The sequence below is a fragment of the Pristis pectinata genome, chromosome 28 (assembly GCF_009764475.1).
Source record: "Pristis pectinata isolate sPriPec2 chromosome 28, sPriPec2.1.pri, whole genome shotgun sequence".
In the NCBI taxonomy this organism is placed as follows: Eukaryota; Metazoa; Chordata; class Chondrichthyes; order Rhinopristiformes; family Pristidae; genus Pristis; species Pristis pectinata.
The window spans coordinates 5,819,378-5,832,584 of record NC_067432.1 but is presented as its reverse complement, the minus strand read 5'-3'; the positions used below and the strand labels follow the sequence as shown (position 1 = coordinate 5,832,584).

The window sequence follows — 13,207 nt, the reverse complement described above, 5'->3', positions numbered from 1 at the left end:
ACTTTATTTATACAGCACGGTAACAGGCCCTTCCAGCCCAACGAGCCTGCGCTGCCCAATTACACTCATGATAAACTACTAATCTGTACATCTTTGGAATGTGGGAGGAAACCGGAGCACCCGGAGGAAACCCATGCAGTCACGGGGAGAACATACAAACTCCTTACAGACAGTGGTGGGAATTGAACCCTGATCGCTGGTTCTGTAATGGTGTTATGCCAACTGCTGCACCACTGTGCCACTCCTGTTGAATAATCCATTAGAAATTCATCTGGGAAGGTGACATCGGCCTTCGAGGCAAGTACCAAAACAAATCACAATTCATGTTGGTAATGGGCAACCTTAACTTAAAGTAGAGAAATTAACTTGTCATTAAAAATAACATGGATCATGTAAGATCACTGCACTCCCTTGAAATGCACTGATAGTGGATGTGTGCTGATCAGGATGTTGGTTTTAGCAAGCAGCATAACAATGAAAGCAGGAACTGTATCAAGTAATCTAACTAGATTGCATGCAATCTGCATCTTAGAATCAGCCAAATTGGTCAGTATTGGTGTTTAGTCTTCAGACAAATCTTTCCCCACCTTTTCTTGACTTCCCCCAATTTGATTCCACCTCAAGCTTGCATCAGGCCTCCCTTTAAATGCATTAATACCCTTTTAATTCAGCCACTGAGTTCAGCACATCCCTGTAACCTGTAATTAAGCAAACTCATCTAAATTCTATTAATGGTTTATATTTATTTTTCCTTTGTTCTGACCTCACTGACAAATGGAAATAGTTTCTTTAAATCAAACATATTGAACTTATTACTGTAATGAATTTTCTTTTCCAGAGAAAAAACGCTACGCTGCTAAATCTTTCTTGATAGCTTCATCTCCTCAATTCTGGTTTTAATTTATTTTACCCTTTAAATCCCTTTTGTATAGTTTCCAATGCTCCAATTCCTTTTATGTGGCATAGACGGTTGGATTGTACGGAGCACTGTGTCATTTAATATATTATTCACTGATAACCTGTTGAAGAGAAGCAATCTGCACTGAAAGCTCTGAACACCGACCATCTGATGATAGGAACCGGAGTATACCACATGGTCACTTGAGCCCACTCTGCCATTTAATAGGATTATAGCTGATCCAGCAGCAGTAGCCATCTGATAATGTAAAACCTTAGGCTCCTGCAATCAGTATCAGACTTACTCTACTTCTTGTATAATTCTGTGCCTCTACCACTGAAGCGATAAGGAAATGCCAATATTCAAATGCTCATCAGAAAAAAATCCTAACGTCTGTCACGCAGTATTTTTCCCCCAGGCAAAGGGAACCAAAAACAAGAGGGAATAGGTTTAAGGTGAGAGGGGAACCTGAGGGGCAACTTTTTCACCCCGAGTGTGGTCTGTATGTGGAACGAGCTGCCAAAGGAAGTGGTTGAGGCAGGTACATTAACAACATTTAAAAGGCACTTGGATGGGGTACATGGATAGGAAAGGTTTAGAGGGACAGGGGCCTAGTGTAGCAAATGGGACTAGCTTAGATGGGCACCTTGGTCGGCATGGACGAGTTGGGCCACAGGACCTGTTTCTGTGCTGTATTATTCTATGATTCTATGACCTACATATATCAGCAACAGAGTTTTGAAATCCCTTAAGTGCTTTTCCTTTCTTCTGAAGGCCATGACACGGCCTACCTTCTTCAGATACGACCCGGGATCAAGCTATTTTATGAGGAACAGATCATGTCCAAACCAGGTGGGTACCTGGAATGGGTGGGCTGCCTTGCGAGGAAAGGACAAATGAGTTTAGCTTGTATCGCCTGGAATTGAGAAGAGTGAGAGGTAGCTTGTTTGGAACATGCAAGATCCTGAGGGGTTTGGAAAGGTGAAAGGGGAAAGGATGTTTCCACTTGTGGGAGAATCTAGAACTGTTTAAAAATCGGGGGTTTAGTTTAGTTTATTGTTGTCGCATGCACTGAGATTCTGTGAAAAGCTTTTTGCATGCCAACCAGACAGATCATTCATTACATAAGTACATCAAGGTAGTAAGAAGAAAACAAAATGTAGAATATCATGCTGCAGTTACAGAGGAAGTGCAGTGCAGGTTGACAAATAAGGTGCAAGGGCCATAACAAGATAGATTGGGAGATCAGGAGTTCATCTTTAAACGTATGAGAGGTCCTTTCAAGAGTGCCCATTTAAGACAGAGATGAGGTGAATTTTTTTCTTTCAAAGGATCATAAGTCTTTGGAACTCTTTTCCTCAAACAGCTGTGGAAGGTGAGTTCCAGATGGATTTTGATGTAAGGAGGTGAAGAGGTATTGGGCAAAGGCAAAATGTAGAGTTGAGATTACAATTAGATCAGCCATGAATCTATCAAATGGCAGCATAGGCTGAAGGCACCATGTGGTGTACTCCTGCTCCTAATTTGTACATCAATACTTCTGGCAGAAGTGACCCATATCTTCCCGTCAGAGCCCCAACCCACTCTGTAGCCCAGTGCTGGGCCTAATTGCAATGCCTTTTCTCAGACCCCAGTTGAGATTAGCCAACCCAGCATAAACCAAGAATTAAAATAGAGCCATTGCAGTTGTACTACTCAACTTTACTGCAGGATGTCATCTTAGCAACTCTTTTTCTTCTAAGGCAGTCCCTCAGGATCAAGGATAACTTGCTTCCACTTTCGTTCTGACGTGACCAATGAGGCCAGTGTTGGAAACACGGAACTTCCACACAGGAGCAGGGGGTGCTTGCTGGGTGGGCAGGTAGGTAGTTTGTGAGGCGGAGGACTTCCGCTGTCTACACGGGGCCTGTGTGTGCTCCTGATGCGAGGTTCTCGACATCCTGAATGTTCCTTCTGCAGTTTGTGCAGTCATGGGTCGGGGGTTCTGCCTTGTTGATGCTATCCTTGAATCTATTCTTGTGTCTGCCAGTTAACCTCTTCCAGTGACAAAGCTGGGAACAAAAGAATCTGTTTCCAGAGTTTGGTGTCAGGCGTGCAAAAATCATGGCCTGCCCAATGGAGCCAATTGAGTCTAACCAGGCCTCATTGCTGGGGACGTTGGCCTTAGCAACCAAGCTTTTATTTATAATATAACTTCAGCCTATCAAAACATAGGAAATTAATGGTGGAAAATGCATGCAAGCTTTGCCATTGACATTTCTAACATTTCAAAAATTCTAGCCATGCCTCTCATCATTAGCTACTTACAACCAATACCCAGTGTAGGTTTCCTTCAGTCTTTACTGACTACTCTTAGAAGGTAATACACCTGGGTGCAAAGCATTAAAGATTTCACATGCCATTCAAGCCCAGTACAGGTTACAGCTTCAGTTCCCTATGCCACTTACACTTTACATACACAGCTTCAAAGAACGTATATACCAGGTGCAAAGCTCTTCTCCCAATGGTTACATTTTAAATGTTTTGACTCTTTAAACTTTTTAATTAATTGCAGGTGAGTCTAAAGTGTTCGAGAGGATCAAGGGACCTCCCCAAGGCACTTTTTACACCTGGTTTCACACTGCATTGGATTTAAACTCTCTGTGGTTTCAGGGTCTGACTCTGGATTTCACATTACAAATTTAGCATTGGTTCAAAAGAGAAATTGTTTTGCATCAGTGCTGAAATTAAAATGCACTTAGTTACAGCTGCAAAGAAAACACATCCCCGTAGTGCAATGCAATCAAATAAACCAGGATGGTTGTTAATTTCTCTTTTTAAACTTAGTTTTCCTTTGCTTGTAGATACTTATCCCACCGTAGAAAAGGTTTTGTACATGTCTGGTAGATGCATAAAACAGTGACGTAAAATGCCATTCTGTCAGTTATGTCATCATTAGCATGGCAAAAATGATTTTAGATTCTCCTTCTGATCAAATTGAACCAGTGTGCCTAGGTGCATTAAGTAGTACATTCTTAAAGATAACTTTAGTGTACAAGTAAGAATGGGAAGCAGCATTGAGACCTGTTCTATATTTCATAGTAGTTGCGTTTGCAAATTTCTTAGCTGCTGAAGACCACATTAACTGGGAAATAAACCAAAGGGGTCACTTCATGGTGTATCATTACCTTAACTAATTATTAAGATGCATATAAGGAACTCAAAATTAAAAAAAGAAAAACTCCAAAATCTAGAAATATACAGGGGTTCAGTCACATCTGTAAAGAGTTACTGGTCTGTACTCTTCAGCAGAACAATGCATACTCTCTAACCTGACAATAAAGGAAGATGCCAAAGAAAGTAGGGCAGAGGAACCTCTGAAATGTAATTATTTTTTAAACAATGGATTTATTGCACTGCCCCAACTCTCAACCTGGGATTAACCCAAGGCCGCATCTATCTCTTTGCAGAGTTTAACTTTTCTTTAAGGGGAAATATATTTTGATATCCAAAAATATTCAATCTTCTTTAAAAGTCCGTAACAGCAAACATGATCCCTCCATCCCAACCAGATTAGTTGCAATTGCCTACTATATATTTTTTTATTTTATTTTATTTACAGTGTGGTAACAGGCCCTTCCGGCCCAACGAGTCCACGCTGCCCATTTTAAACCTATATTAACCTACCCGTACGTCTTTGGAATGTGGGAGGAAACCGGAGCACCCGGAGGAAACCCACGCAGACACGGGAGAACGTACAAACTCCTTACAGACAGCGACGGGAATCGAACCTCGATCGCTGGTGCTGTAATAGCGTTGCACTAACCGCTACGCTACCATGCTGCACTGAATTACTTTTTAAAATTTATATATTGACAAAAATAATAATAATAAAAAAATTACAAACTGGAATCACCCGATGCGCTGCAAAATGAAAATATGCATATTAATCCCAATTAGATTTGACAGTAGGTCAATCATAATCATTAGTAGCAGGGACTTACTGAGCAGGTCAGAGCAGATGCACATGAAGGCATCAATTGAGGATGTTTCTTGATAACTCTTACGTGGAGGGAAAGTGTGCTGTGCGATATAATCATGTCAACATGTAATTTTTGTGGTCATTATTTCATGAGATTAAAAATAAAGATTTCATATTAAAGACACAGCAGCTTTGTCAAGATCAGATACTCAGGTTAGTACATGGATATGTCAGTACAGGAGTGTGATGTATTTGGAGCCCTGGAGAAAACCATTGTATGGTCCAGATGAAGGGTCTTGATCCGAGATGTTGACTGTCTATTTCCCCCCACAGATGCTGCCTGACCTGCTGAGTTCCTCCAGCAGCTTGATTTTTTGCTCCAGAACTACTATATCGCTAATTTATTGTCCGGGTTTGCCTATTCAAATTTTATGGGCTTAAACATTTGGAAAGCTTCTGACCTGTGAAAAATGTAGAGTGAAACCCAGCTACTCAACGTGCCTTAACTCTAATCTTAAAGATTAAATCTCAATCTTGCAAACCAGCCATCGTTAGCAGACTGTCAACACAGTGCCAATCACAGAGAGTTGCTCCACTGACTAGATTGACTCCAAATTTATTTAACAAGTTGAGAAATAAGATCTTATTTCTAACAATCCAATCTTGGTTACTGCAATTATACACGATTGCGATAATTATTTGTGTTGTTAGCCTCTTAAATTTTATTTTCAGTATGATTGATCTGTGAGTTTCATTTCTTTTATTTTGGCTTATCTTGTGGGCATGCTACGTTGGCACCAGAAGCGTGGCGACACTTGTGGGCTGCCCCAGAATACTCTATGAAAAAGATGCATTTCACTGTGTATTTTGATGTACATGTGACTAATAAAGATATCTTACACATTACCTGTTGCCATTTTAGTGAAAACGGAAGTAGTTTCACTGGAAGTGAGCTTGGTGCTTTGGAGGACATAATCTGTGCTTAATCCTTAGTGTAACACACTAAATGAACACTGCAAGGTTGGAGGTGTTATGCTTTGAAGATATATCCATCAGTGCAGGTGGACATTTGTAAAGATTTTTTTACGTTGCAACCAGTAGAACAGACAAGGATGAACCAGTTGATGTTACGTAGTAGGGCTTCAAAAGGCCTTCAATAAGATGCCAGATAAGAAATAATTAAGCAGGATTTGAGTGCACATACTGGGGTAATATACTTGTGTGGACAGAAGAGAAAGAGCAGGAATTAATGGATCGTTTTTCTGTTAGGAGGCTATGCGTTGCTGTTCACAATCTATATCAATGAGATGGACGAGGGGATCAAGTACATCCAGGTATTAGAAGTCCAGGTCTGCTGATGATACAAAGCTGGTCGGCGACATGGGCTGTGAATAGGATGCAGTGAAACTTCAGGGAGATAAAGAACGGTTAAGGGAAAGGAGCGAGGACATGGCAGATGGAATATAATGTGCAGACATGTACTTCAGTAGAGAAAAACATAACACTGGATTAAAGTCTAAATGGTGAGAATGTTGGTGTTCGGAAGAACCTGGATTTCCTTGTACACAGATCACATGAAGCTAGGCTTAAAGAGATGGAAATACTCAGCACGGCATTATGGCTAGGCAGAAACGGAGTTAGCAGTTCTGGAATGTTTGCTAAAAGATCATCCACCTTAGACACCAGCTGTATTCCTTTCTCCTCACTGATGTGCACTTCGTTTTTGCTGCAATAAACACTACTTTGCTGATTCAAAACTTTGCCTTCATGGCAGACACAGAGATGAAATGCCACAAATGAACATGGAAATAGTTTCTTTCCTTTTTGATTTTACCATGGCTCCTCCTTCTGGCCAATGTATCATGAATTCATCTTCGGAGAAGCACATTTTGCAGCTGCCTTGAGAAATCAGCACTTAAAACTCACTTTAATCATGCATATAGTTTTGATACATTAGGTGTTTTCTAACATTTTATTTAAAGTTTGGAAATCAACAGAAAATGGACACTAGTGAATAAAACAAGCAACTTCTTTAGAAGAAAAATGCATAATGTGTGACTGCACAGAATAATCTAGTGATTAAGTGCAATGCAGAGCACAATGATGGGATATACTGGTGATTTAATCAATACAAAACTGTACATATTATGCATATTTTATCCAAAATCTGCTTTTCGAAAATCATACACCATAATTGTATAACTCAGCTTTGGACATTTGTTATAAATTGTATCATATTACTTCAAATAAATGACAAAAGAAAACAAGTTTAAGGCCCAATATGTTTGCATTCAAAATGCATTATAGCAACTGCAGAAATAAGCAGGCATCCAAAATTCTAACTGTCTTTCAGTGTTGGAGGATGAGTGATGCTTGTCTTGCTTTCCATGTTAATGTAACTTCATGTCCAATAATTGGATCACTCTTTCTAACAGCAACATTGTCGGTCTAACAAGAGCAGGCAGAACGTGTCAGAATTCACAAAGGACAAACGGGCACACATGAATGGTGCAGTGAATTAGATGTGAAACTCCTGGACTCTGCTGGTTGAAATGCGAGGACCCCCTGCGATCTAACCCTTCTCATAGACTATCTATAGATCACGTCATGATGGCAGTAATTGAGACCACCTGCCAAGTCAGAGGACAGTTACAGATGTCGTCTGCTCAGACGAGAGATAATGTAGGGCCTGCTGTGGTCACGGAATACTCTGCCACATTGATCTGGCAGTACTGGAGGGGGAAAAATAAAATTGCTTGCTCTGTGGAGATTTTATTGTCTTGATAATATTCTTTTGTCTAACGTCACTGGTGTTGATGCTGGTCACTGGATCCCCTGTTGAGAACGTCTCTCTTCAAGCATCCTGCAAACCCACATGGAAACCACCTCAGCATTCTTGTCATTGTACTGCACAACAAATGGGTGAACCTGCAAAGAGAGGTTAAGGAAAAAAAAAATTAAATAGAATATAACAAAGCTGATGTTACTTTGCAAGTAGCCCAAGTAAAGCAAAACACATTTATGAACAAGGTGAATAACTTTTGCACTTTGAGGTTTTTCCGTATGGAAATTCTCCTTAAGAAGTGACCAGAGAAGGAAGCATGCAAACATGCATTCCCTGTAGTTTAATATCCTAATTCAGCGATGTATACCCTTGGCACGGAGCCTTGTTTGACAGGAGTGTGGGTCCCAGAACAGCCCTATAATATTAAGGGACCTATCTGCGACCTAGCTCACATTAAGTGTGGATCCACAGCAGGAACACATCATTGCTGAAATTACCTGCTATTACACACTACAGAAAATTTTACTTACATCGCCTGACTCAAAGGATTCAAGCTTTTGCACACTGTTGTGTTGAGTGGTCTTACATCGGGAAGTAAACACTGTTGCACATAACCGAACAACATGACTGTAACGCACTGTGTTTAAATAAGGTGGATGAAGTGGAGTCACCTGGATGGTGGGTGGCTGGGGTGGAGAAGATGGGTGTTTACACATGTTAAACTGGAAAGAGGACAAGCATGAGGAGGCTTTTCAAAGTGGAGGGAGCAGAAAATAAGAGGAGGTCCAAACAGCCAAGCCATATCAGATTTTGATAGGGGGAATATTAAAATCAATTAGTAGGATTGTGGAGACCTATTTGAGGAGGTGTGGACTAGCATTTGGGCTGGAGTGTTTTGGAAGACTTGTATTTTGGTGGTTAGGAAGAAGGGTGTATTGAACCGATAAAGCTGTGGATGTGAGCAACAGAGAGGCAGAGGTAGTAGAGGCAATGAACGATGATCACGAGGAAAGGAAACAGAAAATCAATGATTCAGATATGAGGGTGAGGTGTGTGTGAGCTGGGGGAAGAGGCAGAAAAGGAAATTTGTAGTTAAACGCAGCCAGAGGGTGAAGGAGTTGAATGTGCATTGGAGTATGTAAGAGTTAAGGAGGGCGGCTGTGATATCAGTATTTAGTTGGGGAAAGTCTTAAAACTGGATGGCCTGAGTGACAATAACTTTGGGGTCAATTAAAGAGTGGTATCATGTTAAGAAAGCAGACTGCGGATACTGGAATCTGGAACAGACAACAGAATGCTGGAAGAACTCAAGCAATACCGGTGGAGGAAAAAGGCGTATGTTGATGTTTCGGGTCGAGACCCTGCATCAGTTCTGAGGGGGAAGAGGAACGATTCTCAGTATATAATAGTTTGAGGGAGTGATGAGACACAGGCTGCCTACAGATGCTGCTTGACCCACTGAGTTCTTCCAGCGTTCTGTTTTTTTTTGTGGTATGACAAATAGGGGCCAATGGCAAAACACTGGGGAATTCTCAAAGCGATTGTGTAAGCATGAAGAAGGAATGGCTGAAGTGCCATTTCACTTCCCTCAGCAGTTACTGCCAGACATTCTCATCCCAATACCAGCAAGTCAGACTGGTGCAACAGACAGTGGATCTTGGACTGAAATGAAAAGAACTCATCAAAGAAAAAAAGTATGAACATCTTCTCTTCCACACAATTTCTCCCTTTTGGAAACTTCTACATGGGGAAAATCATCAGGAAGGGAGTGCTCTTTTAGGGTCAGATTCAGGGAAGAGATAACTTCTAAAATGATGATTAAACCCCGAGAAATCTAGTGATGAAACATTGACCTATTTTCTGAATTAAGCAATCTTCATTTTGTCAGTACTGGAGAAACCCCATTAACCACTTTGCATATAACAAATCACTTGGTGGTAAAATAACACCCTTTATAGAAAGACAAAAAGATAATTACCATCTAACTTTCCTCAATTTTATTAATACGATTAGGCTCATGAATTACTAAATGTGTGAGGGAACCTCTCAGCTTCATTCACTGCTGGATGTTAAAATGCACAATATTAAGGTTCTATAAACAAATCAATTATTTGGGATTTTCCAAAACTGAACTCAGTGTTTCATCCTGTTTCACTGCTAGACGTTAGGTGCCCACTGGCTGTGTATGCATGGGAATCATTACAAATGTTCGAACAGATGACTCCAGATTTTGTGGGTCTCCAGCTCACAATCAAACATTTTGGCTGATTTCCCCCTTCTAATAAAGTAAGGACACAGGATAACCAATATTATAACAGAGATCCAACAGCAAAACTTGAATCTTCCTGTCCAATTCTATGCCATGAGAAACATTTATCCATTAAAAGAAATTGACTTTACCATATCATAACTTCCATATTATTTGAACATGGCCTGATATTTCTATTAGATCATAGCTAAAACCACTTTGCTGTTCTTGTGTAGTTGACTATGAGTCAAAACAGGTATTAATCTTGCTCCTGACCATGAGGTGAAGCTTGTACATCTACTTTTTTCTCCAGTGGTCTACCCACAATTATAAACTAGCCATTTGGAAAGAAAGACCATAAAACATGGACCCTGTTTTACCTGTGCCATTATGATACCTTTTTGTACAATTTTGCTACGTATATATATTGGCTGTCATGCTCCCTAGACTATGAATGCAAGTCTTTTTTTTAAACCCATTTTCTGAATAATTGTTCTTTCATTTTATAAACACTATATTTAGGAAAAGTACTTGTGGGTAGACCATTGGAAAAACTCAAATGTTCCTGAGATATCAAGATAAAAATCCAAGACTTTTTGTTTTTTAATTGCCCTGGCTTTAGGAAAACATATTTACAGGACTAGCTTTGCTATGAACTGAACATCAGATGAAATCAGCAACAATACTTCAAGTTTATAATGGGACTTGCTCTCTGGACTCAAAGCTTCCAATATACCAGGAACGGAGTGTCAAGGTATCTGGTCATTGCATTATTAAAACAAGTCCAGGATGAACTGGCATTCTGATTCTTATCAAATAAACCTTCAGGATCAGACTTTGCAGATTCTTTGCTTAGGAGTCTAACTGGGCTGGGAAGAATCCATAATGAGTGGATTATGCCCTATATACAAAAGGAATAAGCTTGAAAGCATGCTACACCCTGGGGATGCTGCTATTTTAAAGAATTTAGAGTTTGATTTTTTTGTCTGCCAAATATAGTAAATTATAAGCCTTGATTCATACCGGGATAACACACCACAGCATCTGTAAACTTTTAACAAAATGGGTTCACAGTAATGCATTGTGTATGGCGACCTATTCAAAATTTTTCATACTGAGCAGCACATTCAAGATCTCACTGAATGCCAGTCTAATTGAAACATTAAATCGCGAGTACATAGAGTGGTACAGATACTGGGTAAAATGGCACAGATTTACAGTATTCCAGATGACCTTTCCATGCTCATACAATCTGCTATTGCCTGATTTGGAATCAGTAACTATCACACTAACCAATAAGACCATTAGCTACACTGCAAGGCCGGGTAATGTCACTTTTAGCATATCTATTTTTTGGAGATGATCCATTATTGTTAGGACAAGGACATACTGTGAGGTGGAGTTCAAACAACACATTCCTTAAATCGCAGTTTCTGAAGTAGACAGTGATAGTTTAATTACTGTCATCAAGCACTGTGTGCTGGATTCAAACCAGCAGCAATATACTCTTTATAAATAGAAAGATCCACTCAATACACAGGTTGAGATTAATGTTCAAAATACAAATATGGCTTTTTGTGGATTAATATTATTAACGATATTAAGTTAAAAGGCAATTAAATGAAAGAAGAAAGCAATTAAGAAGTTACCACGGAATAAGGGAACAAAGGAAGACAAATAAAAATATACAGAAAGTAGCCTGCTGGAGGGCTGTCAGTGAATGGCTCCACAGGAAATGAAACTGCTTGGCAATTGAGCCAGGAAACTTTCAGGACTGCTGTGCACGCCAGGTGGTACTTAAGTTTCTTGACTTTGATATTTCTTGATTGGCATTCAGGTTAAAACAAAAAGGTTGATGACCATTACTCCCTATGATGCCTCTCAGTGACAGGTTTGCTGGTTGAGTTCAACTCAACTACTTCCTACTGAGTGTACAAACCTGTAATGGCCAGTCTCCATAGAGAAGGAAAATTAAAACTTTAAATGTCGCCCAGCTAAGTCAGCTTTTTGAAGTGATTGTTTTTAATCTTACCTCATTGGGGCTAGCAGGGCAGAAGGTACATAATGAAAGTAATTGTCCCTTAATTTACCTTCAATTTATACGGTAATGCAGACAGCCGCAAGAAAAAAAACAATTAGTTCTTTCCTTGCAATTACAGTATCTGGACTGGGTAACTTTGATATCAGGAGCAGCCGATTTCTATGCATAATAACCCACAGAGTGAATGCAACTAATTCAGCACCTGCACTAAAGAAGAATGCAAATCTTAAAATGGATTTAGTAATCAAGATAGTACTCTTTGAAGTCACATTCAAAAAATATAGCCAGTCAAGTCTGCTGATGCTTGTGAGAAATTTTGACTATTTTCCTCAAACCCTGGAGGAGTTGGTCTGCAGAAGAAACCTCTAAGAGGTCTCAGCTGAAGACGGCGGGTAAATGCAAATCAGTTAAGTTTGATAGTGTGGGAACCCTGGCACTGGTAGCAAAATTAAATTGCTTAATTCTCTCCAGTGGTGCAGAGTGTCAGCTGAGGAATGAAAAGCATGAAGTAAGTACAACTAAATAATACAAGCTGACCTGTTTTTAAAACCCTAGTTTACTGAGCATGCTTACAAGTGAGTAAACATTGCTCTTAATGTGGATCATTATAAAACAATATTCGTCGTATGTTATAGAGGAAGTAATATAGGTATGCTGATCCATACATCGAAGTTCAGTAATTGTTAAACAAAAAGCAAACTTTGAACAGTAATCCTAGACATGAAGCTGAACTAGCAGCAACTCTGTACCAATCTCTCTCTCTCACTCACTACTCCAGGTCTCTCATTTTTGAGCAACTCCATTTCCACATGCTCTTTTCTGGCTCCAAATTGGTGTTGGTATCGGTTTATTATTGTCACTTGTACCGAGGTACAGTGAAAAACTTGTCTTGCATACCGTTCGTACAGGTCAATTCATTACACAGGGCATTGAGGTAGTGCAGGGTAAAAACAATAACAGAATGCAGAGTAAAGTGTCACAGGTACAGGGAAGTGCATTGCAGGTAGACAATAAGGTGCAAGGTCAAACAAGGTAGATTGTGAGGTCAAGAGTCTATCTTCTCTCCCTCACGGTAACATACCAAAATACAGACTGTTTTTGAACAAGGCACACGGGGACTCAAGCACAAGCGCTGCAATCTACATGCCCCAGTTGTTGCTGTGCTTTTAAACCTTCCATAAATGCTGAGAAGAGTGCAACAGCACTCAGAATTTAATTGTGTTATTTACACAAATATTGTAAGGTTAAATTTTTCAGGCTAAGCATTTTCTAAT

General features: G+C 39.9%; 1 protein-coding gene across 1 annotated transcript in view; it reads right to left on the bottom strand.

The window, feature by feature from the left end:
- Window positions 1–6,820: 6,820 nt before the first annotated feature.
- map2k5 (mitogen-activated protein kinase kinase 5) overlaps window positions 6,821–13,207 on the bottom strand; it is a 220,459-nt gene continuing 214,072 nt past the window's right edge. The window contains exon 23 of the mRNA XM_052040367.1: window positions 6,821–7,787. Within this exon, the coding sequence (XP_051896327.1) occupies window positions 7,683–7,787 (105 nt within the window). The 3' untranslated portion in view covers window positions 6,821–7,682. The remainder of the gene's footprint in view (window positions 7,788–13,207) is intronic.